At 44.5% G+C, this 27,236-nt stretch overlaps 1 protein-coding gene across 8 annotated transcripts; it reads right to left on the bottom strand.

Annotated features, from left to right (window-relative positions):
* Positions 1-12,777: 12,777 nt before the first annotated feature.
* On the bottom strand, positions 12,778-26,533 carry ZNF75A (zinc finger protein 75a). 8 transcript variants are annotated; one of them, XM_035722289.1, is made up of 9 exons: positions 26,018-26,533; positions 22,093-22,619; positions 20,772-20,937; positions 20,037-20,128; positions 19,641-19,767; positions 18,298-18,389; positions 17,896-18,022; positions 16,117-16,227; positions 12,778-15,940 (listed from the first exon to the last, which is right to left on the bottom strand). In XM_035722289.1, exons 2-9 carry the CDS (start codon positions 22,498-22,500, stop codon positions 15,261-15,263), a joined length of 1,803 nt encoding a protein of 600 aa, XP_035578182.1. In that variant the 5' UTR covers positions 22,501-22,619; positions 26,018-26,533; the 3' UTR covers positions 12,778-15,260. The 8 variants fall into 8 exon arrangements, with proteins under 8 accessions (XP_035578182.1, XP_035578181.1, XP_035578183.1 ...); XM_035722288.1 differs by lacking the exon at positions 26,018-26,533 and adding an exon at positions 24,069-24,196; XM_035722290.1 differs by lacking the exon at positions 26,018-26,533 and adding an exon at positions 23,541-24,060.
* Between the last annotated feature and the right edge of the window lie 703 nt (positions 26,534-27,236).

Raw genomic sequence — 27,236 nt, 5'->3', positions numbered from 1 at the left:
GGGAAAGCTAGCACCAATGCCCATCAGGAAAATAAACAAGAGCTTAAGCAGCAGCAGAAAAATCAAGTTTCTCCACTTTCAGGCCCTCCACAACCTGGTCTCACTTTCTCTTTACATACTCCCCTTCTCACCATACCTTGGTCTCCCAGGTTCTCACTCCAAATCCTGCACCAAGGTCATTGCCTTCTCAGGGCTTTCTGGATGACATGCCCTCACCCAGGGTTGGATGTCCCCGTGCAGAATGGTCACGAATTGCTTCAGCTCCAGAATCTTCTTTGATGCATCTTGGGCTGCTGCCATCCACAGCAGGCCTCCCAGAGCTGACTGAAGACCTCATGAGGCTGAGCACTTGCTGGTAACTGCAGTCTGAAGAGCTGGCAGGACATCTCCAACTTGCCAAACCCTTAAAGAGGTCAGGATCTGCCATCAGCCGCCTCAGAGAATGTGAGCAATAAAGAGGAATTCACCCCCAACAGATGCTGAACAGTTCCTACAACTTTGAAGATCACCTCCAGGTAGGCCTCTCCAATAAAAACTGCACTCTGGAAAGAGAAAGTGGTGAATGTGAGACTTCATATCTACTTCATTTTCATTAAGTGTAGGAAAAAAAGTAAAGATCTCTTCAAGGGGCATAAGACAGAGTGACACCTAATGGAAATAGCACTGCCTTGGACCATAGGTGGATCCAGTCCCTGCTTCACTCCACACTAATGGATTTGGGGCAAATTATGCATCTTCTCTAAGTCTCTTTTTCACATCTGAGGATAACAATACCTATATTGCAGAAATGAGAAAAAAATTAGAAATGCTATTTGTAAAGCTTCTAGTTCTGTGCTTGGCAGGCAATTAGAAGGTGCAGAGTAAAGGGTGTGTGGTAGTTAAGAGAAACTCCATCTTAGGAATTTCTTCATGGCGTATCTCACCACCTGACATGTAATTATAGATTCAATGTTATTCCCCTGCAAAAATGTAAGGCTCTTGGGAGAGCAGGAATTGGTTTGGTCATGACAGAATCATAGCACCTCCAATACTGTTTGGTGCATTTAACTATTTGGCAAATGAATGAATGGGTGATAAAATACAAGGAAGATGGGGTGCCTGGGTGGCTCAGTCGGTTAAGCATCTGCCTTCAGCTCAGGTCATGATCCCAGGGTCCTGGGATAGAGTCTCACATCGGGCTCCCTACTCCACGGAAAGCCTGCTTCTCCTTCTCCCACTCCCCCTGCTCGTGTTCCCTCTCTCGCTGTGTCTCTGTCAAATAAATAAAAAATAAAATCTTAAAAAAAAAAAGTAAAATAAAATACAAAGAAGACTGGGGTCATCAGATCTGATTAATTGCTTAATTGTCAGGTACTTAGGCATTGGGGCTCCTGGGTGGCTCAGTTGGTTAAGCAGCTGCCTCCGGCTCAGGTCATGATCCCAGGGTCCTGGGATCGAGCCCCATGTCGGACTCCCTGCTCAGTGGAGAATCTGTTTCTCCCTCTCCCTCTGCCTGTCTCTCTGCCTACTTGTGCTCTCACTCTATCTCTCTGTCAAATAAATAAATAAAATCTTAAAAAAAAAAAGGACTTAGGTATTATAAAGAATACAAAAGGAGACAAAACTGAACAGGTCTGTTTGAGATGTCTCTGACATCTGTTTTCCCTCCATTTCCACTATTAACATTCTAAACAGGATTGCTGAACCTCAGCACTACTGATATCTTGGGCCACACAGGTATTTATTGTGGATAGGTGGGGGGGGCGGGGGGGTGTTCCATGCATTATAGGAGACATGTAGCTGCATCCTTGGCCTCCACCCACTAGATGTCATGAGCAACCCTGAGGTGTGACCACAAAATTGGCTCCACTGTTACCAAATCCTTCTGGGGGCAAAATCGTCCTTGGTTAGAAACCCTTGTCTAGGGACAAGTCATTAGACCAGGCTGGTATAAAAGTCTTCATCTCTCCACCTAGTCTTCCTACAGAGCAGATCTGGACTTCCTGACTTTCCATATATCTAATCCAATTGTCTAACTAGTCTCTTTCAAAGCCCTGGAGACTTCCTGTTGCCACTGAAATAAGCCAAGATCTCCAAGCTTACAAGGCTGTCCTCTGCATTCAAGATCCAATCTACCACTCCAGCTTCACTGCCCACTCCTCTATGCGTATTCTCCAACCAGCAGAGGCAATCCAGTCTCAGGTCCTGGAATAAACAGGCTCTGGGATTTCAAGCCTTAGTGCCTTGACCCACTAACTTCTGCCTAAACTACTCTTCTCAGGGTCCGATTCACTGAACACAAGGGGCTGCAGGGTCTCCGTCCCTCCCAACCAGGGGAGGAAGGGCACCTGAGCCTAGAAAGGTAAAAAGATGGATATTTTTATGTCCTCAAGGAGAGCATCATCGAAAGGCAAGCACCCCACAGGATGAGTACTGGCACCACCAACCACCGCCTTCTTGAAGCCTCCGAATGATCTGAATTCCTCGGCCCTGTCTCTTACTGTCTCTCAAAGCGCCTTATCCTAACTCCACCTAATACCAGGATGTTTCTGGTGGGTTTTGATCACCTGTTTGGGAGCTCTCTGAGGGCAAGGGGAGTGTCTGAGTGCTCTTCTGAGGCAATAGCCCTCAGTGAACGAGTGCTTCATCGGCGTAAATCGCAAGGGCAAGAGGTTCGTAACCTTTCAAAGGTCTCTCCCGGGGTAAATGCACGGACGGGTGCCCCGAAGGGAGACGGGTGGCGCGCTGGCCACCTCCTCCCCACAGGGGCGAGGTCCCGGCACACGGCCCCTCGGTGTCTTCGCGTCCCTGGAGGGTAGAGGACGGAGCCGCAGCACTCAGGGCCTTCCCAACAGGAAAGGTCAGCTTCACAAGGATTATTCACCAGCCGCACCATCTTTCCAATGTGCTGGGCCGGAAATAGCCGTGGGGTATGCCGGGACGCCCAGAAGGACGGACGCTAGCGCCAGGCTCAGCCAGAAACGAGCGGGGCGGTACACACAAGCGATACCTAAAGGACCTTTCTGTTGGGGCGCCTGGGTGGCTCAGTCGTTAAGCGTCTGCCTTCGGCTCAGGTCATGATCCCAGTATCCTGGGATGGGGCTCCCTGGTTGGCGGGAAACCTGCTTCTCCCTCTCCCACCCCTGCTGCTTGTGTTCGTTCTCTCGCTGTGTCTCTGTCAAATAAATAAATAAAATCTTAAAAAAAAAAAAAAAAAAGGACTTGTTTCCCCGGTTTCTTCCTTCGCTAATCGACAGCCCTCAGAACCAATGAATCGACAGGATCTTCTTGGCGTCGTGCCCTAGTGCCAATCAGGGTAGTTAAAAAAACGGGGCCCGGGCTATGGCGTTTGTTAACTCTTTCCTATTGGTTACTGCTCTTCTCTTGACTAGGTGCTTCTTGACTTGAATGGGTTCTCTTTCCAACCCTGGTGTTGCTCAGAGGGTTTTATGGATGTGACAGCGACAGTAGTCAGACCGGCACGCTGTTGGTGTGCTAGGCACAGTTGTAAACACGTCCATACTACGTAATCCTGACAACAATCCTATGAAGTCAGTAGTATTACATTTTTCATCCTCCAGAAGGAGAAACCAAGACCGTTTTTAAGTGACTGCCATGACAGAAGTAGGGCTAGAACTCGCTTCCAATTCAGTGTTTAATTCCGTTTCCTTTTTTTTAAAATTCCGTGAGTACCGCAAATCATTCTCACATTAAAAGGAATTCTCTCGATTCCTATTTCCCAAGCTGCACTCTCTTTGCAGAGGAAGTAACTGTTACTTGTGTGTATATCTTTTTGTACCTTCATATGCAATTTTGCCTATTTACCTTGATTTTTTTCTGTTTCAGTATAATGACTTCATTTTTTGTTAAAGCTTCTGCGTTTAGTCATGTACCAGAATATATTCAATCCTCAATCATTTCTTCTTTGATGTACAGCAAAACACTTTCCTAATTTTCACGTATGTTTTTGTATTATTCTAGATTGGGATATTCTGGATTTGTTTTGAAGAGGGAGCTGATGGATTGGGATGTTGAGTGTGAGGGTAAGAATAGTGATCTGTCAGTGTTTTCTGGCCCCTTTATCCATTCATCATTTATGAAGACACTAGTTACACACCGAAGGAGTAGCCCTCCATCAAGATATAAACGGAGGGAGGTGGGATATGAAATAGACTAATAAACCTCCCTTGGAAAACATTCCACTTTGATTAAAAATAACGTGAACGGTTTTCACTAAACACCCCCACATACGTTATCTATTTGATCCTTACCATGTTCCTGCTGGCTATTCTATTCATTTTACATATGATGAAAGGGAGTGCTGGAGAGATCAGATCCATTGGTTACCATTTCTCATTTGCACAGTATACCAAATTGCCCAAGGCTCTTGGCTCCTAGTGTCATGAACTTTTTAAGGTTTCTTGATGCCTCTGTATTCACAGGGCAGTGTAACTGGACCACTACACTAACAGGAAGGAGAGACATAAGAGTCTGATTTGGGGGGGGAGGGAACAATGGCAGAGCAGTGCTTCTCTGTAACCCTAGTTACATGTCTCCTCAGCCTCCTAAAATCTTCTTTAGTGCACCCTTAAGGTCCTTGTTCCTTAGGCAGTGGATGAAAGAGTGGAGTATGGGTGTAACTATGTTAAGAACAGGATAAAGATAAGGAAATTGGTCTGACCAAGGAAGTAGCTATTCTAGGTGAGATTTAGTCAGAGGTAACTATCCCAAAGAGAATTCCTGCACCACCAGGTGGGACCCTTGGGTTCCTAAGCCTTTGCTTTTCTCTGTCCGTGGCTTAGTAGATCCTTGGCCAACTTCTGTAATGTAGATATAGTTGATATAGTTAACAAGGACACAAGGACCAATCCCATGGAGAAAGGATATATGATTGTAGGAAGATGCAGGAAGATGACTGTGGTCACAAAGACATTGAACTTTTGAAACGTTTATGGCCACGTGTACCTTTATCTAGGCAGGCACCTCATAAAGGAAGTGGTCAACTGTCCCTCTGCTTTTTACAGAGGGACAGCTGTAATGTGGCAGGCATCTGAACTAGGGAGTTCTTAAAAACATTATGCAGGGCTGGAGTTGCCAACTTTAAGCAGTTGTATCACTGCTTGACCACAGCATGGTGGAAGGCCAACAGATGACAATGTGTGGCCAAGGTTATCACTGCTAAGAGAATGCTCTCAGAGGAGCTGAGGGCCAGGACAAAAAAAAGGAAAAAAATAAAAATCAACTATAATCTTATGGCATATTTGTGTATGTCTCCAAGTTTCCTAGCTTTCTGGGATTACCATATTTTTTATTATCCAAATAATGACATGAGGCTTCTTCTTGCATGGCTGTAGGATGTTTTTGTTTCACATTTTTCTGCAACTTTTCACTAGACATCTCATTTGTGATACACATCCACGCTGATGCATGTAGCTCTATGTTATTTTTATTGCTGTATAGTATTCCACTGTATGACTACCATATTCATTCATCTATTCTTCTGTTAGTGAACATTTGGGCTATTTTGGTCTTCTATTACAAACAATGCTGTTGTGAACATTATTGTATATGTAAATAGATGTATTTTTTAAAAAGATATTATTTATTTATTTGACAGAGAGAGACACAGTGAGAGAGGTAACACAAGCAGGGGGAGTGGGAGAGGGAGAAGCAGGCTTCCCGCCAAACAGGGAGCCCGATGCAGGGCTTGATCCCAGGACCCTGGGATCATGACCCAAGCCAAAGGCAGACGCTTAACGACTAAGCCACCCAGGCACCCAAATAGATGTATTTTTAAAAGACTTTTGGGGCGCCTGGGTGGCTTAGATTGTTAAGTGTCTGCCTTCAGCTCGGGTCATGATCCCAAGGTCCTGGGATCAAGCCCTGCGTTTTGGGCTCCCTGTTTGGTGGGGATCCTGCTTCTCCCTCTCCTTGTGCTTTCTCGCTCTGTCAAATAAATAAATAAAATCTTTTAAAAAAATTTAAAAAATAAAAGACTTTCTCCAGGGTATGCCACAGGGAAAGAAGTCATTGGTATGCACATCCTCAACCTTAGTAAATAATGCCAAATACCGCAGGCAGTATTTAAAAGTTCCTGGTGTTTGGGGGCACCTGGGTGGCTCAGTCAGTTAACTGTCTGCCTTCGGCTCAGGTCATTATCCCAGGGTCCTGGGATCCAGCCCCGCATCAGGCTCCTTGTTCAGCGGGGAGACGGCTTCTCCCTCTCCCTCTGCCCCTCCCCCCTGCTCTCTCTCTCTCAAATAAATAAATAAAATCTTAAAAATAAATAAATAAAAGTTCCTGGTGTTTCATATCATTGTCATCTCTTGGTATTGTCAGTCTTTTAAATTACTACCAATCAGAAGGAATAAGATAATATTTCATTGTGGCGTTAATTTGAATCCCTGATTCCTAATGAAATTTGGTATATTTTGATAGATGATTAACAAATTGTTTCTTACAATTAGAAATTTAGACCTCAAGTATTTCTCAGATTCTCTAGGAATGCCTTCACTTTCCTGGTTGTCATTTGTCATTTTGTTCTCTGTACAGCTCTGAGTCTTTCCACCTTTCACAATTGGCCCTTTGTTAACTGTTTCTCCACACTGCTTCCACTCTTTCTTGTCTGCTTCTTGCTGCATGCAAAGCTTGGGGCACAGTACTCTTGTTTTGTTTTTCAAAACAGGATTCATATGAGGCTTCCCTGGTGCCTGAGAATAATGGAAATGTAGCACAGAAAACTAAAATCAAAATCAGGTAGTATTCCCTTCTCATTATTGGACATGGCTTTTACAGGGGTTCACCCACTGACTGTCTTTTTAGTTTTTGCCTGACATCATGTTTATGGCATCTGAGCATCTTCTATATTAAAAGCCTCCTTTTTTAAATTTAATGTCTTCACTCTCCTTGTCTCGATCTCCTACTTCTCTCACCAGAAAAAAGAAGTTAATATTATACTGTCTTTGAGATGTATATTACCTTACCAGTAGTAATAGACACACTTGGTGTCCAGAAAGGGGCTTCTAAATACCATTTGAGAGAAATGGTTGGGCTGGGGCAGGGATAATACAAGATGAGCATGGAATATCCTGTGGTGCCAGAAAGCAAAAAAGTGCTGAAAGAATATAGGGAAAAGTCAGAAAAAACAAAAATTTGAATAGGCTCTCAATGATCAAATAGCAGACAATAGTAACAGATTATAAACCATTGGATAAATTAGGAAACCTTGATTCTGTAACATGTAAATGAATAAATTGAGTCTCGTTAGTAACAGGATATTTACCTAGTTTCAAATTACTTCCCCATTAAAGTTATTAATTAGAAAATAAATAAAAATAGATAAAATACAGGAAAAGCCTAGCAGACGCCACCTTCACTTAGTGATCCAAGTAATATCATTAACAATGGGACAAATTGAAATATACATCACCTGTCTTTGTCTGCTCAGGCTGCCATAACAAAATACCATAGAATGGGTAACTCCAACAGGTAAGTATTTTCCCACGTTTCTATAGGCTGGAAAATCAAAGATAAATGTTGTGGGAGGATTCAGTTTATGGTGAGAGCTCTTTCCTGGCTTGCAGATGAACACTTTGTTCACACATGGCATTTTCTTTGAGTGGGTGTGGAGAAAGAGCTCTCCTTTTCTTCCCCTTTTTATAAGGTAACCAATTTTGTTGTATTAGGTGCCTACCTAACCCTAATTAACTCCTAAAGGCCATATCTTCAAATATAATCACACTGGGGACTAGGGCTTCAACGAATTGGGGGGAGGGGGGAATGACACGATTTAGTCCATAGCAATACCTGATAGGATACAATGAGAAGGCAACATCACTGCTGTGGTATTCCTGCCAGAGAGGCAAGACTTGAATCGAATTAAGAGGAAGCATAAAGCCCAAGCTGAGGGATGTTCAATAAAATAACTGGCTAAGATCTTCAAAGTGTCAGAATTATGAATGCCAACAAAAGACTGAGGAACCATGTCAGACTGACAATGATGTGACAGGGCACCTGGTTGGTTCAGTCAGAAGAGCATGCGACTGTGAGTTGGGAGTTCGATCCCCATGTTGGGTGTACAGATTATTTAAAAAGAAGATATCAAAAAATGAGATGTGACAACTAAATGCATGTATAAATCTTAACAAAATCTTCTTGCTATGAAAGACTTTATTGGGACAACTGGCAAAAGCTGAATGGAGTTTGAGGATTAGCTATCATGTGTTAATGTTCATTTAGTAATTTTGATGGCTATATTGTGGTCCCATAGGGGAATGTTCCTGTTTTTTGGAGATACACACGATATTTGGAGGACAGAGTATCAAGTTGTCAGTGTACTCTCAAATGATTCAGAGAGGAAAAGTCCTTTGTATTATGCTTTCCATTTTTCTGTAACTTCATTATTTCAAAAAAGAAAAACTGTTTTTTGAAAAAAGCACAACCTTCACAGTCAAGAGTATTTGGGTTTGATTCCCAGGCCTCCACTATGTACTCTTGAGCAAGTTTCCTCCTGTGCTCCAATGTGCTCATCTTAAAATGGGAACAGTATAGGTTGTTGTGAGGACTAAATGAATTGATTCTGATAAAGAGGTTAGATAATTACCTAACACATGGTAAGTAGTAATAAAGTTAGCTATGGGTGATATAGTCAAATAAACTGGACCTCTTCACCAAATGTTTAATGGAGCTTGCAAATCATTCTGTAATTTAGAGCCCATATGCTAGAGCATAAGCTCACCAAGCCAAACTCACTTTTCAATTCCTATTTCTCACCAACTGCTTTATTGCAACATCTCCTAACCATGGCAATGGAATTGAACCTCAGGGCTGTGAAGACAGGAAAATAACTGACTCCCTGCATCGGCAGGTTCAAAATTTGGTCCTTTGATTCAGGTATTCATACAGACTTCACTACATTATGAGGCACATTATGGTTCTAGATACACTCTACGAAAGGCTCTATATGGTGTGCCCTTAAATTCATTTAAATCCACTGACCAGACTAGCATATTTATATGCTGGGCATCTTTCATTTACTTAGGTTCCTGAAACTTAAAATCGGTCCGGTTGTTTTTTTCATTTTTCAAATTTCCTACTGAGTAAGACACCAAACACACTTTTTCTTCTGGAATTCTGGAAATAGAACTTCAAAGCCCTTCGTGTCAAAAAGCTTGCCTCATATTTAATTGCTTCTTTCCCAGTTTTTGACTTTGTGTCACTGACAAAGTGATTCGCTACTGGGAATGGAATATGAACACATGTGCCATCTGATGTTTAGGATGATCCCCGTGATGCTTTCATGTCCCAAAGCAGTCAGTCAGTCTCCTCCCTCCTGAATTGTTCAGAGTATTGAGAAAAGCAGCCAAGACTGGCTTCTGAAAGACAATCCCAGATGTTGTAATTGCCCACTTTTGCCCGGTTTTCTGCCGATTCCTCCCCTAATTTCACAATACCCCACAAGTAGTAATTTGTGGATTAGCTATCGCGTCAGGAATTGGGATTGGCTGCCTCCTATCATGAAAATTGGTCCTGAGTTGCAAGCACTTCCCATTTGTGACTTTGTGTTCTCAGTATTCTTTGTAGCCTGAGCAATAAAGAAAAATGAAAATTAAAAAAAAAAAAACAAGCATAATCCTAAAATTTTTATCCTCGTAGAGAGGACTAGATGTGTTTTAAGTGTTTAATTTTTTTGGAAGATGGTTGAGAGTGATACTGTTGAGAGGTCAGTTTGTGCCTATCTTGCATGGAATTTCTAACTTACTATTTCCTGGGGACTTGATCAGAATGGGAAATAGGGTTTTCAGTGTAGAATAACATTGAGGTAGTGGGGAAAGTAAACCACAAAACAAGCTTAGTTTAGAAGGATGAAGTCAGAGGAGAAATAAAAGTGAAAATGTCTCCAGTCAGAAAGATTAAGGTATTTGATCAAGGGAAGAGGGATTTTATCCCTGAATCTTAGAATAGGAACACTGGAGAGATTGTAAAAATGATACCGTAGAAGTGCCATTTAACTAAAAAAATAAGAATGGAAATACAAGTTTTTTCCTTTAAGGAGGACAAGTAGCTATGATGCTGGCTAATGCTCCCTCACCATAAAGGATGAAGGAAACATTTAAGCATGCTTTCTGAACTCATCCCTGTAAGCCATTATTCCTTAAGCTAATAATTTTTTTAATCTAAGAAATTCTTTCTAAACTGAAGCACATTTTTTATATTTGTGAATATTAAAGATCCTTCACTCTTTCTTTCTTCAAATGCTTTGACACTGTTCAGTTGTTTTATACACAAAATGGACAAATTCTTAGTGTGAAAATTATGATTTTGGAAACCCATCCATTGGTTTAAAAAATTCAAAAGTAAGCATTCTTAAGTTTTCACTTAAAGGTGCAGAGTATCCAAATACTATAAAGCTTAATGTTGTTTTTGATTTTTTTAGAGGAAGGGGGCAGGGGCTGAGGGAGAGAGAGAGAATCTTAAGCAGGCTCCATGCCCAATGTGGAGCCTGACCCAGGGATCTATCTCACAACCCCAAGATCTTGATCTGAGCCAAAATCAAGAGTCAGAGGCATAACCAACTGAGCCACACACTAACTTTTGTGTTAGTGTCACGATCAGTGCAACTCCAAAGTCATCGTCCTGCTGTGTTGGAAGTGAGAAGCGATTCTGACAGTTTTGCTAAATCTGAAACTCAGCATGCTTGATCCCTCTCATGAGAGATAGGGTGACTGCTTTAAAGTGAAGTGCAGGCGTTCTCAGATGTGGTGGGTCGGGTGGGTCACAGGAGAAAAGCCTCAAAAACGTTGCACTGCAGAAAACATTTCACAATAGCCCGGTACCACTGCCCACTGGGGAATTCACACATGAAGGGAAAGCTGCACATAAGCCACACGGCAGACGCTTCAAGAGTACTCCAGCCTTGCTCCCCACTAAACCCACACAAGAAAGAAATGATAAAGGTGACAAGCGTGGACAAGATTTAGTAACAACAATACACTTTTGTCCAAATACGTTTTGCAAACAACCCTGGAAACACAAAGTGTGAACAAAGGCTCAACCTCCTACTTGAGAGCACTCCAGAGACTCCGTTCAGGTGAGAACCCACAGAAGCAATGTGAGCCCTTCAGCAAAGAATCCACTCTAAGCAACAGAAGGTAAAACCCAGAGAGGAAAGTAACGGGCAGCCTTGACCCATTACATCGAGTGCAACCGGCCAGGAAATGCAGAGGGTGGTCAGTAAACTCCTGTCTGTGGAGTGACTCAAATGAATGTTTAGAAAATCCTTTAAGGAATTCAAACCTTCTGTGTTATCCCAACTGTCCAGCTGGATCGAAAAGGCTGCTTAGCATTCCTGCTCTCAAGCTCTCCAGGGGAATTAGACACTCTTCTCACGGTTCCAAAAGTTGATCAACCCTAGCACTTTTAGTTTGATTCCAAGCTCTCCTCCTCTGCTTCCCCTCCAGCTAAGACAGTGGAGGGTCTCAAGATCAGCTTGAGGTTCCAGACGCAGTCTGCTTAAGGGTAGGGAGAACCCTGGGTCTGGCACAGTCCCCACACTGTGGCCACTTAGCACACTGCTGAGAGGATTTCAGGGTTACGCTGGTCACTGTTCCAGTTCTTGGAACCAAGCTTGGAGCCACTGTAAGGCTGTTATCTGAACCACCTGAAATGAAGCACCTTCTGGTTTGTCCTAGAATCATTTGGTTATAAAAGACATTTCTGAGAACTTTAATACGAACGTTTCAAGCTAAACTTAAGGTTGTGTGTTGCACTTCATCTCTAAACCAAAGCCTAAATAGGGGCGCCTGAGTGGCTCAGTAGGTTAAGCGTCTACCTTCGGCTCAGGTCATGATCCCAGGGTCCTGGGATCCGGCCCCACATCGGGCTCCCTGCTCAGCGGGGAGTCTGCTTCTCCCTCAGCTCCTTCCCCGACTCATGCTTGCACTCTCGCACTCTCTCTCTCTCTGAAATAATATCTTTAACAAAAAAGAAACCAAGCCTAAATAGATTTTGATTTTATGTTGCATTTTTAGTAGTCTGCTCTCACCCCTTTGACAGGGTACAGAAATTGCTTCTTCCAATGTCCACCCCCAAATTTCCAAGCATGAGTTGTGGAACATTGTACTGCTGGTTCTTGGCTATGCAGACATTCCCAACAGAGGCTTCTCACTCCTCAACTGCAATGTCCTGCTCCTGCTTTCCTGCATGACCTTCCTCCCAACTACCACCTCTTAGTCCAAGAGGGCAGTCCCCTTCCTCTCTACACTGATCAGAACAAATCTGCTTCTGCCCTATGTCCTGTTTCTGAGGCCAACTTGCAGAGGGTATGAGAGAGGTAGTTACCAAATGAATGCTTAAAGTCTACTGCACTCACAGGAGGAAAAAAGGTAACCCCTACCCTCTCTGTAGCCCACTGATCAACAGAAACACATCTTTAGGTATAAAAGCAGTGGAGCACAGAGGAAAGGAGAGCAAGGGAAGGGGAATGAAGCCAGAGATGGAGGGATGGTTGCTTTGTCCACTTGAAAAACTAACCAATCGGACTTGTCTCAGGTAAAAAAAAAATCTGTCCTTCTTTCCTATCACCTAGTCTTGTAAGCTCCTCAGTGTGCCTATCAGTGTTACATGAGCTCAGTGGAGCATCTTCAGGACGGCAGATCTCTTCTGAGGGCCAAAGTCCACGTGGACTGACACAGAAAGGGTTCCAGAGCTCTAGTAGAATAGCTGTGTCTATGTAGACAGGCCAGGTTATGCTGCAGAAACACATGACACCAATATCTCAATAGTTTAACAGAAGTTTATTTCTCATTCCCATAAAGTCCATCACAGGTCTGGGCAAATATCCAGGACAACTGCTCTCCATGTGGGGGGGGAGGGGGCGCTCAGCATTCCAGACTACTTTGACCTTGTGGCCCCAGTTTCTGCTGGACTTCCATGACTGAGGTAGGAAGGACACCCCAGAGTTTTGCACAAACAGTCTTCAGCGCAGAAGTGGGGCTTCTGCTCACAACCCGTTACCTTCAACTATCTCATGACCCTAAACTGCAAGGAGCAGAAAACTATAACCAGTCTTCTTTATACTCTTCACTAGAGTATAAGTCCTGTGAGGGTCTATCTTTAGCTCTTTTGTTCACTACTATATTCTCAGTCTAGACCAAACAGTGCCTGGGCACGTAAGAGGCCCCCATGAAACTGAATGAATGTAGCACCAGGAAGATGTCCACATGTATCCGGGGATGAGACAGTACCCGAAGCCTAAGGATGAGGGTGATGGATAAAAGCTATGCAGACGAAAGCTTTAAAGTTGGCTGTGCCTAAGAAATAATACTTGGTATTGTTCATCTTGGGGAAGAAAACAAAATCCTGCTGAGAGCACCATATCCACAGCTCAGGTGACTTACACCATAAAGTACTGAGGCCAAGGATCAAATCAACTGAGCAACATCACCACCAGCAGTGCACAACTCCTGAAAGGAGCTGAAAATAGCCATAAACACAACTGCTTCCTTACTGCAGTCAGTCTGCCCAGCATATCACTGGGGAATAGGGGAAAGGGAAGCAAATGCACATTGATTGAGCATCTACCACTGGCCAGGCTGTGAGGTGCTTTTCATTCATCAATCCCCCTAGTCCCTAGAATAACCCTGGTTGAAACAGTTTTCTCTCTTTCACAGAATACATGGAGACCTCAGTGTTTTGGGAACCAATCAAGCCACAAGAATGTTTTATAAGTTAGAAGTAAATACAACACAATGTCATCCAACCTGGTCCTGCAGGGATAACATACATATCCTCCTAGCCCTGCCTTCAGGCCTCCCTGATGCAGCTAGCTGGCAGCGAACGGACCCACTAGCAATAGGGTCTTGAATCAAGTCCCGTATCTGAGCCTTAACTTCATCGTTTATAAGGTATTTGGGAGAAATCATTTAACCCCCTTCACCCCCCTTCTTGACACAACCTAAAAGCTCTAACAGGAACACATGTCACTGCTGTAGGTAGGAGTTCTAAGAAGATCCACAGCCCGGAGAGATGTTCAGCCATCTATATCACTTATCAGCTAAGGCTGTTGTTAAATGCTGCGTACAAAACAGAGACAGGAAGACCCCGCCTGCTTAGTAATAGTTAACAGTGTAAGACAACCAACATGAATGCAGATTCACCCATCCTTGTCCACCAGTCAACATCAGTTCCCAAACCTTTCCTCTTGGGAATCCAGTCTTCTGCCACACTCAGTGAACCACATCCTGCCTGCAGCACACACTCCAGTTCCTAAACTCTGCCCTTTTTCTTAAAAATAAACAAAGCCAAACAAAAAAGCATATAAAAATGTGAGAAGTTCACCTGAACTTCCATTAATTTTCTTTTAGGCTTCAAGAAAGTGCTATCTTTTATCTTTTATCATACTGAGATTATAAGGGACTAGTTTCTTTTATTGCAGAAAATTAATTACATGTAATACATAATCCATGGCTAAACATTCCAACCCGTTTTCAGATGATCTCATTAGAGATGTTTATCTTTTTCAAACACCACCAATGAGGTATAAGATAGTGCATTATTAGTTTATCTGGCAGATTCCCTAGTGGTGAATAGCATTTCATCACAGTAAAAATGGTGCTAAAAGGATTCAAGAGCTAAAGTTGCTAAAATGTTCAAGAATGAACTCAAATGATGTCCAACGGTGGGAACAGTGTCCAATGACAAGGGAGAGGAAGAAAATCCAATTTGGTTCTTGGAAAATTTGACAACAGACTTCATTTTTGTGTCACAGGGCTCTTGAAATTGGTAAGCCTACTACCTTAAAGGCAATGGTATCCAATTAAACATGCAGGTTATTGCTTTTTCTTTTGGAAGACCAGGCTACAAATGTTTCTATCAATGTGTTTAAAAAGTGGCTGGGAATTCAATACAAAGCCAACAGTATTTACCCTCTGTGATTAGAGAAGACTGATTCATGTATGCATCTGCCATTTAAAGCTGAATTTGCTATTTTGCCAGGTACAACTGCAAAAATGTTTCCCTTACTGAGAATGTTCTTTCAGCACTTTTCTTGCTAAGGAATTCCCCAAAGGTTACGTGTAAAAATGTAAGTAGTACAAAACTACTTACAGAGATCCCTGCAGAGTCAACCTTGATTCCTTCCTGTGAAATATGTTTATATCACCAAATTTTCCTCTGATGAAAACTTATTTATGCTTCATAATTTTGTATTTTTTCATAAATCTCAGGGTCAACCTCTACTTTGTGAATTTCTTCAGAATGAGGACACTGGAATAAACTTCCATTCAGCGGTGGAGTTTCTGGTGTCTAAGAAGACTTGACCTCCTGCTGAAGTTTCTCCTGCATACGCTACAAGTATATGGCTGCTCACCTGTGTGGGTTCTCCGATGTTTAATAAGGTGGGAGTTCTGACTGAATTTTTTCCCACATTCCTGACATGTAAAGGGCTTCTCTCCAGTGTGAGTTCTTTGGTGCGTATGTAGATTTGTATTTTGACTGAAGCTTTTCCCACACCAGGAACATTTATATGGTTTTATTCCTTGGTGTGTTGTTAAGTGCTTATTAAGATCTGAACTCCATCTAAACCTCTTATCACACTGTTGACATTTATATGGTTTCTCTTCAGTGTGAATTCTTTGGTGCTTAATAAGGTCAGAGCTAACTTTGAAGCTTTTCCCACATTCCTGGCATTTAAATGGCTTCTCTCCAGCATGAGCTTTCTTGTGAAGATCCATAAGTTTTAGCAGCTCTTGTTTCCAAGTTGAAAGTTTCTTTCTTTTCTTCACGGGAAAATCTCGGTGCCATTTCCCCATCCTGTGTATATCACCATGATTTTCTTTGCCTGTTGTTTTCTGGGGAACTTTCACTCGGGTCTTTTTTGATACTATGTCTTCCGGTGCTCGTATTTCTAAGTCAGAAAGACACACAGGCTGATGGTTTTCATTGTCAGTTTTGACCTTTAACCCTGTGGGAATAAACATAACAATCAGCCAACTGTATGGCAAAGCAAAAGTACAGGAATGGAGAGAAAATCCAATGATCACTGATTCACAAAATATAGATAAGCAGAATTTGAAATGTTAAGTCTCTAAAGCTTGCTATCAAAGGCGCATTTGTACTCTTCCCATGGTATATATTTACCTGAAGGCAGCTCTCCAGGACTATTCTTCAACTCCAAGGGCCCTTGAACCCATGGGTCTTCCCCTTGCTCTAGATAGGAGATCACTTTAGGTTTGGGGAGCACAAATAATGCTGTGAAATGGAAAAAAAGGGGTCAAGGATTGGCAACTCAACAACTGTCCACCGACTCCACACTATTTCAGGAAGAGCAAAGGACCGTTTACAGTATGATACCCAAATGGTCAAATGGGTAGACTCTCCTATCTGGTTTCAGGTTTATACTATACTGCATTTGTGGGTGGATACACAACGTGGAGACAGAGAAATAAACCTAAGCTGGACCCATGTAGAGGATAAAGGGCATGGGAATCCATCTACACTGCCCCTCTTCTGCCACCAAGATTACCCTGTATTTGAACAAGGTTGAACCAAACCCCAGAGTCTGCAGGGAATACAGGTTAGTCCTATTAATTCCTTAGGATTAGCCCAAGTCTAGCAGAGCAAGGTGAAGGTCAGTGGGCTGCATGTCCTATGTACCAGTGATTCCTATCATAATAACAGTGACTTCTTACTTAGCTCTTGAGCAACACATACTGGACTAGAAAAGATTTCTTACACTCCTTAAGTCACTGGTTTTGTCCAGGTGGAAGAAACAGACTAGAATTACTTAATGAAAATTTTCTAAATATATATCGCCAAGTTGGGGAAGTAGTCATCACTCAGTCATTCAATCAGGATGTACCGACTGGCTATAATGTGCCAGGAACTCTCTTTGGGCTAATGATATAGTGGTGATTAAGTCAAAGCACCCTGATCTCATGGGATCTCACCTTCTGGTGAGACGAGACAACCAAACCGCAATAAATAAACAAAATGGTAAGCACGTAGTAAGTATTTTGAAGAAAACTAAGGCAGGTTAACTCAGCATTTAAGACTCTGCTTCTCTGAAGCTATTTTAGATGAGGTAGTACAGAAGGCCTCTTTGAAAAACTGATATTGCAGCAGGAATGTAAAAGTGAGTTTTGCCATGTGGCAGAAAACTGTGCCAGGTAGAGGAAAGGGCAAAGTAGAAATGACCATGGCAAGTTCAAGAAACAGATACATCAGTGAGGCTCAAGAGGACTGAGCAGGGGCACAAGTGGCAGCAGATGAGGGCAGGGTGGTGAGTAGGGTCAGACCCTGGAGGACCCTAAGCACTTCAGTAAGGTGTGGATTTTACTCTGAATGTGATGAGAAGTCATCATAAGATTTGAAATGGGAAATGTCATGATTTGACCAGTTTTTAAAAGCGTCTGGCTGCTGTGTGGAAAACAGAGTGTGGCAGGGCACCAGTCAGAAAGTACCTAGCTCATTCTGCTTAGACATGCTGCTGGCTTAAGCCAGGACGCTAACAGCACAAGGAGATGAGACATGGCTGCACTCAGGCTACACTGTGAAGGTGGAACCAAAAGGACAGTGATGCATTACAATGGGGTAGGACAGCAAGATCTCAGTAAGGGATGACTGTACGTTCCTTCCTCTTAGCTACTGGGTGAATGCTCTTTACTGAGAAAAGGGGTCTATGAGAACAGAGTTGGGGAAGGAGAAAAAAATAAATCAAGAAATCTACATAGTATATGGAGTGTGCACCTGGACAAAGCTCCCCAGGTGATCTGGATACACCTTTCCCCTGTCCACACACCATCTAGTTGAGAAGCAACCCGTTATTGGAACACAACCTCTCAGAGGACTACATTCCCAGTAAGCAGAGAACATGCAGATTACTCAACTTCTACCCAATGGGAGAGGGAGATTCTTTACCTAGAGAGATGACAGTCTCATAGTTTTCCCGCATTACATCATTGTAGAGGGCCTCCTGAGTGGGATCCAGTAACTCCCATTCTTCCTGGGAAAAATACATGGCCACTTCTTCAAATGTCAACAAGCTCTAAAGAAGACAATGGGCTTCAGCTCAGTACTTGCACTACAGAAGCAGCCCTACCGTCTAGCCCATGAACTACATGGCAGGCCAGGCCGAATGAATTAATAGCAGATAATTTTTTAAGTGAGGAGAGAGAAAAGAAGGAGGCAAAAGGATCAGCAACAGAGTAGGAGATGCCTAGTTCCTAGAGAGAACATTGGCACATGTGAGCACCTGCAGGGCAATGTGGGTTATAGGCAGCAGGGAAAGACAGCTCTCAATAGCTGGATTGCACAGCTCACCTGGGACTCGGGCAAGACGAGCTCAGGTGCCACTGTCCAGTCTTTGGTGATTATCTGCTCAGGAAAGGCTAGGATCTGGTGAGCAGGCACAGCTGTGGGTGGAAAAGAGCCAGAGGAAATTTCTCTTGCTGCTGATTATAAACATCCTTAGCTTATTTCTAAAGTACCGATAATCCCGATTCTTTCTGCAGAGATGGAACACTTTTAAAACCGTTACATGTTACCGAGAAGTAGCCTTCTCATCATAAAGAGGAACTGAGCATTTACTAGCCTCTACAACAGGTTCCACAGTTGATGGTCCTTGGTTTCATGAGTGAAAACAATAAAAGGAATTTTTTTTCACCTCATGTATCATAAATTGTTCAAAGTTGGGGAAAAATTAGATGCATTTAAAATTGCAGAACTCTGTCCAGTGCGCCAAGGATGGGAACGGTAAAGCAAAAAATTAACTTGGTGAGTTCAAGAAACAGCAATATCTTATGTATAAGGAGGACTGAACAAGGGCACAAGTGGCAGATGAATAGGGGCCAGATCTTGGATGCTCCTGGGTACCTCAGTGAGAAATGATTTTATTCTGAATGAGAAGTCATTGTAAGATTTTAAAAAGGATGATATCATGATCAAATCAGGGTTTTAAAAAACCTTGGCTGTTGCATGGTGAGTAGATTGTGACAGGCTCAGAGTGGTGGCAGAAGGCGCCAGTTAGAAAGTACTGAGGTGAGCCTGGTTACACACTCCCCTGGATTAGAACAAGATGCTAACAATTCAAGAGGATGAGACATGGTTGGACTCAGGCTATACCGTGAATGTGGAGCTAAGAGGAGGATTAGGATTGGGGTAGGAGAGCAAGATCAGAGTAAAGAATGACTGCAAATTATCTGGCCTGAAATACTGGGTGAGTGGTGCTGCTCTTTATGGAGATGGGAAAGGTGAAAGAAGAGATTTGGAGGACGGGGGAGGGAGGGATCAAGAATTTTAGCATAGGGGCGCCTGGGTGGCTCAGTCGTTAAGTGTCTGCCTTCGGCTCAGGGCTCCCTGCTTGGCGGGAAGCCTGCTTCTCCCTCTCCCACTCCCCCTGCTTGTGTTCTCTCTCTCTCTGTGTCTCTGTCAAATAAATAAATAAAATCTTAAAAAAAAAAAAAAGAATTTAGCATAAAGAATGAGCATGTACACTTGAAAAAAGCTCCCCAGGTGATCTGGATACACCTCTCCCCTGTCCACACACCATCTAGCTGAGAAACAACCTGTTATCGGAACACAACCTCTCAGAGGAATACATTCCCAGTAAACAGAGAACATGACAGATTACTCAACTTCTACCCAATGCGAGGGAGATTCTTTACCTAGAGAGATGACAGTCTCATAGTTTTCCCGCATTACATCATTGTAGAGGGCCTTCTGAGTGGGATCCAGTAACTCCCATTCTTCCTGGGAAAAATACATGGCCACTTCTTCAAATGTCAACAAGCTCTAAAGAAGACAATGGGCTTCAGCTCAGTACTTGCACTACAGAAGCAGCCCTACCATCTGGCCCATGGTAGACCCTGGGCATTCAAGGAATTAATGGCACTTTTTTTTTTTTTTTTAAGTGAGAAGGCAAAAAGAAAAGAAGCTTGGGATCATCAACAGCCTAGGAGGTGCCCAGTTCCCCAGGCAGAACAGTGGAGCTGTGAGCTGGGCAGTATGGGTCCTGGGGAGCAGGGAAAGGCAGCCGTCAATATCTGGATTGCACAGCTCACCTGGGACTCAGGCAAGATGAGCTCGGGTGCCACTGTCCAGTCTTTAGTGTTTGTCTGCACAGGAAATGCTAGGATCTGTTGAGCAGGCACAGCTGTAAGTGGAAAAGAGCCAGAGGAAATCTCTCTCACTTCTGTCTATAAACATCCTTAGCTCATTTCTAAAACACAGATGATCCCAATTCTTTGGATAGAGTCGGGACACCCTTGCGAGTGTGTGTGGTTCCCTGGAGTGGGTCTTATCATCATACACAAGAGCCAAGTATCTACTGGTCACTAAAATAGGTTCCCCAGTTTTCATGAGTGAATAAATGAAAGACAAACTTCTTATTTTCCCCTCATGATGTAAACTGTTCTAAGGCAAAAATTCAACGTACTCGAAAATGAAGTACTCAGGATATCCAGTGTACGACAGGAGATGTAATTGTTGTTGTTTTTAATCATTTATTATTTTTCTCCTGGTACAGAAGTGTGTTCACATTCTTCTAGTGCTTTCTAAGGAACAGAGTTCATGGGGTTATTACCAGGGTTCTGTAGGTGGAACGTTTCTGTACCCTAGGCCAACGCCCAGCTTTACCCACAGTTGGTGCTCTACTGCCACCTAGGGGACATCATAATTGATAACATGGCTGCGTTTGACCATCCACATAGCCAGGCACCCAGAAAATGCTCACAATGTTCTGGCTGAACAAATTCCTCTAACAGCTCCCAATAGAAGGGAATTATGATGTGCCTTACCCCTCTCACATACAGGCTCAGTTTCTTTATGAATATTCCTGCTCAGTTGTTCTTGCAGACCCTGGTATGTATTCCAGAATTCTTCATCCTGGGCCATTCCCACTGGCTGGGATTCTGCTGTTTCTCCCAAGAGCACTGCCTCCTTTCCCAGCTCTGGGACTGCAACCTAGAAATAATCCCCATCTTGTTACCACAAAAATTACTTTTGGTTTTGGGGTTGAATGTAAAAGGAGGAAATAGTGAACAGTCCAGATGGTGGGAAGTGTGTGACACTAAAGGAAATGACAAAAAGACTTAAAGAAATATCAGGCCACCAATTTTCCAGACAGCTACCCACAAAACGTTGAAATATTAGGGTAAAAGGGGAAAAAATGTGGCTACTGCTAGTCATCTGACACAGCAGGCCCAACCCCTCTGCATAAAGACCAGCTCAGACCACTAGCAGGACTACATACGCCACCTGTTCTCATGCTACTTTGACAGTCTTTCTCTTTGACTCAGATTCCTCCTTAATGTTTTTGTCTTCTCATTTTCTCAAAAGGTCAAAGAGTTGAATAAATGAAGTTGTCTCCTCAACCGTATTATCCCCATGGCCAGGGAAAGTTTTCACAGAACAGGGATGAAATGGAAGAAAGTGTGGCTCAAACCTACCTCCAAAATTTTTTGGCATTAAACATATGCCTGCCCTGTTTCTTCCCAGTAGGCCTGAAGCCAGTTGGTGTTCTGCCACCTGACTAAGGACGTGCTCCCCACTAACCAGTAGAGCCAAGGACCAACCAGTGAGAGCACTGTGGAGGCTCTCACCTGAGTTAGACGAGACTATCCCTCGCCTTCTCTCCGCTACTCTGCTAGGATTTTCAAATCTGTTTCCCTTTCTTCTGCCTACTTTTCTCTCCCTCTGCATTCTTCCCCCATTATTTGGGTTTTCCTTCTCTTTACTATCTCCACTCAACTTTCATTTTAAGTGTTCTCCCTTTTTCAACTCTTCCCCTTCCTCTCCAACTTCTTACTGCCTTTTATTCATTTGGAGCTCAAAACCCATGTCCTTGTACAAGCCAAAGTAGGCTTACTACCCTCAATTCAGTCTGACTCTAAAGAGTACAAAAGCAATCTTTCTCAAAGGCCAGGAAAGTATCTGCCAAGGATCTGCAAAACCTGTGGACTACTGCTGTAGGTTTGTGGTTTCTGGTCCTGCCTTCAATCTGGTCCTGTCCTCCAACAGAACAGTGAACTAATTCACCATATTTCTCAATTAACTGCTCCCACCCCATATCCTCCTTCATTCTATTTCATGGCAGATACCAGGAATCTTTCTTCTCACCCCATTTCTCGTGTGACCAGATTCCCTCTGCAAGTGTTCTACCAGGACCACAGCCTCCTCAATGCTCTGTAGATGGTCCTTCCTTATCCGGCTCTGGGTGTCCCTGGGTAGAATGGTCACAAACTGTTCTAGCACAAGCAGTTCCAAGATCTGCTCTTTTGAGTGGAGCTCTGGTCTCAGCCACTGACGACATAATTCCTGAAGTTGTCCAACAATTTCACGGGGTCCTGCTGCTTCATGATAGCAGAAATTCCGGAAGTGCTGGCGACAGCTTTCAGGACTGAGACTGTCCGTTTGTGCGGTATATTTCTTATTGTGACTGGAACTCGCTATCACAGGCCCCTTGGTCTCCCACAGAACCCTGATCTGAGGGTTCAAACAGTCAGCCACCTTCAGATCTACCATCATTATTCTGCTGCAAGAACAGTTTTACTCCTTTGTTGGATACCCCACCAGCACCACCTTTGGCAAATAAGACCCAGTCAGCTCTGGAACAAAATCAATAAAAGGATCTTCTTCCTAAAACACTGAAAGCAGAAAAAAAGTGCACATCAGTAAGAAAGTCACATGAACTTTACTACGCACTACTCATAACAGGAGAAAAATGAACAGAAAAATCCTGCCTTGCTTTCCTTTTATTTTCTTTTAAAAAGAGTTTATTTATTTATTTGTAAGGGAGAGAAAAAGAGCAGGGGGAAGGACAGAGGGAGAAACAGACTCCCCGATGAGGAGGGAGCCTGACACGGTCCTTGACCTCAGACCTGAAATCATGACCTGGCCCGAGGCAGCCACATAACCGACTGAGCCACCCAGGTGCCCCTGCTCTCCTTTTAAAGAATCCACTGCCAGACCCTTTCTTCTTCTATTATCCACTTGAAATAAGGCACAGCTCATTGATAGAAAAATGCCCACTGAGGACTTGGCCTTTGCAAAAATAATGAGTCAAGAAAGGTTAGACAGTGAGAACATTTACACCCTCTGGAGGCAAGGAGCCTGGAGATTATCCAAAGACTTCATTGCTGTGCTTCCTATGCCAGCTTCCCCATACCAAGGGACATGAGGAGAATATTCTGAGTTCCTCTTAAATTTTAACGTGTCATCCCAGTCTTCTGTCTCTAGTAAGGGGGTCCAACTTCTCTGACCCTTCATCCTCTTGTAAAGACGGAAGCCCTCAGTGCGTGGAACGTTCCAGAGTCTCCTTTCCACTGTACGAATACTGGCAGGAGAGCTGGGACACAGAAGTGAGACCAGAGAAGGAGCAAAGCAATTAGGGAAAAATCAGTCCTATTCTTCTCAGACAGCATCCCCGGATTAAGTAACTAGATGCTCAACACTCTTGTTTGACACTTCCCTGCAAGAAGCATAAAGGGCACCGTGCACAAGATCCATTCCTGTGTTTTTAAATCTCTTTACTTGACCCAGAAAAATCACAGCTGATCTTTGCTTACAAAACGTTTATCCACAGGCCAAGTCGCAAAGGAGGAGAGGAGGAGAGTTGGTGATGTTGAGGGTGACCCTTCGGCCCACCTTCCCTTTCTTCGACGCTCATTTAGACCTCGAGGCGAGACTGAGGAGAGTCCCGGGACCTCGCTTTCCCGGCCGTGAGCCCGCAGGAACGGCACCCAAAGTCGACCAGGATGCCACGGTATTCCCAAATGGCCGGCCGCCGGCTGCCCAGCAAGCTCAGCGGGCACCGGGACGCTTGCCGTGCTTGGGTACCAGCAAAGGCCGACGTCTCCGAGGCTGCACCGCCTGGGTCCCCGGCGCGCGGCAACACCGGCCAGCGAGGCCCCGACGCCGTCTGCGCAAAGGCGGACAACAGGATGGCCTCCGGAGCCTGACGGCGGGGCTTCCAGAAATGGTTCCGCCGTCGGGCTGCGCCGACCGGCCCGGAAACACCGCGGTCCGCGGACAATGGCAGCTGAGGTCCCTCGGGACCTCCGGGGCCGACGCCGCTCCCCCTGCCACCCGCTCACCTGCAGGCCGCCGCCCTCCGCCCCGCGCAGGACCGTCCTCAGCACCGTCCCTCAGGCCCGCGTCGCTACCCGGGCCCCATCCAACACCGCGCTTCGGCCGGAAGCGGGCTGACGCCCTTCCGGGGAGGGGCTTCGAGCAGCCGCACCGCGGGCCGAGGCCTCGCGGAGGGACAGCGGCCTTCCCCCGGGTGCTGCCCTGGTGGCCGGAAAGAGTTAATGCTACCGAGTGTCCCGTTTCCCGCCGCGGCCTAGAGGGGCCTGCGTGCGGCTCGGCTAGCGGCTATCGCCGCCTCGCGTCCCCGCTCCGGGAGGCGCTGCGCGTCCGGCTGGTGCCTGCGTGGCTTTCCGGCGGCCGGCTGCGCCTGATCCCCCGAGCCCCGCCCGGCGAGGGTGGCCGCCCCTGCGCGCGCGGAGCCCTCGGTCTTCCTGGTGTTTGCGTCCCGGTCAGGATCGGCGGCCCCCGAGGGCTTGTTCCCTCCTCTGGGCCGCGCGTCCCTCACAGCGATCACGTTTTCCTGGTGAGGTAGGTTTCAGCCGCTGAGACGGGTCCCATTTGTAGTGTCCTTGACAGGGACATGGAGGCGCGGCTCGGCCCGGGTCCCACGAGCGACGGGCCGCGGCCCCTACTATGGGATTTAGGTCCCCTGCAGTCTTGGCTCCCGCTCCGTCCGCCACGGCATGCTCCCTGGATGATGGGAACCCCCTTCCCATCTTGTGTCGCCTGCAGTCTCTGCCAGAGTTCGTGAACCCTACTTCTTAGGATCCGGGCATTTCGGGTTGTCGGCGTCTCCTGATCATCAGGGCTCTCCTAGCGTCAGCCTTCGCCAGGCAACGGGTTACTTATTAGGTCCGCTACGTGCGGGCAGGGCTGGAGTGCACAGGGCAGTCTTTGCTGCAAGGAATCTGGCCAAAGGACGGGGGCATTTTCGTGACCATCAGTAGTTACACAGGCTAGGAAGAGCGCGGGAGGCCTAGGCTGAGCGCTGCGGGAGTCCAAGGAAGTCAAAGTTGACTTATGGTTGGGGAAATGGTCAAAGACCTTGAACCCGATGTGTCCGCACCACGGAGTGGGGCCACATCCACGCAGAGGGAAAACTGGAAAAGATTGGGGTGTGAGAAGATCCGTCATACGTTTTCACTAAGTGTGATCGGGCTACATTTGGAGGAAGACTTAACAGTGAGAAAATAAGTTCTAGTAGCCCTGTCACGGGGTGCGTTGCATGGCAGTGAAGAGACTGCGTTTAATAAAAGTAAATCCTGGAGCATCGCGGGAGGCTTTCTGAGGGAGCTTCTTTCCAGCGCAGTTCATCTGGAAGTAAGGTGAAGGTGGGAATGAAAATGGGAGACCAGTAGCAGGCCATTATATTACTTTTGCTTTTAGGTGGAATCCTGTTATGCTTCTCTGATCCTTTCTCAAAGGATTAAACACGGGAGATAATAAGCAGCTGCCTAAGACACTTGAATAGGTTTCAGAGCAGGTTCATTTCCTTGGAATCCGAGTCAGGTTGAGACTTAAGTTTCTTCAAAAGCAATTCTTTCCAGGCTTCCAGAACCAGAGGATAATAGTGCTCTTAGCATTGAGATCCTCACCATTAGGCCCAAGGCTGAGCATATACTTGGAACTTACTAAACTGAACAAATGAATTTCTGCAAGTAGTGCCCTTGCATGGTACTGGAGGGCCTGATTCATAACATGAGTGCAGAGATGGTTGGGGGAGAAAAAGTGGGAAAAGAGACCCCGTGAAAACAAGAAGGAGGAACAAACTGGTGGATAGTGAATGAGGGCCAGTAAACAGAAGTAAGCAGACACAAGGCACAAACTGGTGAATAGTGAATGAGGGACAGTAATGATTTTTCATAGTTTGAAGTCTGTGCCAGAGTTCCTTTCCCTTGCTGTGGAACCCACCAACATCCCCCCAGACTTCCCTTTTGAAATTACGTTCCCATACCTGAGCATTGCTTGAAAAATGATGAAATGTACAGTTGGGAAGTGATGACAGCAAAGACCTGCACTTTATTCTGAGTTACCACACAACTGCAGTAGCAGCTGAATGGCTTTGCTGCATGACCGGCTGGAGTTAACAATGCTGCTACTGACTAACCAATTCTTGCTTTTTTCTTTTTCCATTTATATTAGTTATCAGTGAGTAATTCCCTTAGTTATGACTGCCTTTTTCAAAGTTGCTTGATATTAGTCTGTATTTGCTCCACACCCTATTCACGATCATATTCTTTCACCATCTTCTTAGTGTTCCACAAACCAGTTGGCATTTCTAGCAACAAATGTTAGAGGAAAACTAGCAGCCTGGACTCTTTTGGGTTTCTAGATGAGAAGCTTGGGATAATTCTTTGTAGTTGAGGAATGAATGAAAGCCAATCAGGCTCTGCAGTATAGGAGAGGAAAAAATAAGTGAAATGCCATTTTCCTCATTTCGCTGACATACTTTTCTTTCTTCATAGCACCTGAAATGGATAGAAGTTGCAGTTTTTGTTACTTCCCATGAGTTTGTATGTCTGGAATGAAAACAATGAAATTAATCTAGAGTAGGACATTTGTAAGGACATGGAATGGCATTGGGCATCACCAGGAGGACCGGCAAGGAATATCTGAGGATTATCAGAAACACTAGTAGAGAAATCTTTTAAATTTCTTCAAGCAGGGGAAAAAGTGAGTATTGTTTCAAATTAAGCAACATCTACAGTGAAGAGAAATCGAATAAAGTCTCAAATATAACAAATCTGTTACTTAACATCCTAATGTAAATTTAGAGCAAAAAAAAATGAAAGGTCAAATCTTTTTAAAAATGTTTAACTATGATAAAATATTTTTAAAACTTTTGGACTGATCTCTAAGAATGGCCATGACTCTGAAACTCAGTAATTCCGAAATATGGAAAAGCTTCAGTGAAAAATAACACTTAAGAATATACCAGACGTACACAAGGAAGAAGTTCTGAGAGTGGGACAAGTACCACTAACAAATTTTTATATACTTAGAGATTACCTCGGTAAACATAAGAAGTTAAAGCTCCGTCACTGAGAATGCTCCATTGAATGTAATAAATGGGAGATTTCTTCACATGGACAACAGAACCTATTAACGTTCTTTTTCACGTAAAGATACTAAACAGTTGTTCAGGAATGCCAGCTCTCCAGACATCCCAATGT

Source organism: Zalophus californianus, chromosome 10 (genome assembly GCF_009762305.2).
Source record: "Zalophus californianus isolate mZalCal1 chromosome 10, mZalCal1.pri.v2, whole genome shotgun sequence".
Taxonomy (NCBI): Eukaryota; Metazoa; Chordata; class Mammalia; order Carnivora; family Otariidae; genus Zalophus; species Zalophus californianus.
Note: the sequence above shows the minus strand (reverse complement) of the source record. Positions and strands in the feature narration are given on the sequence as shown.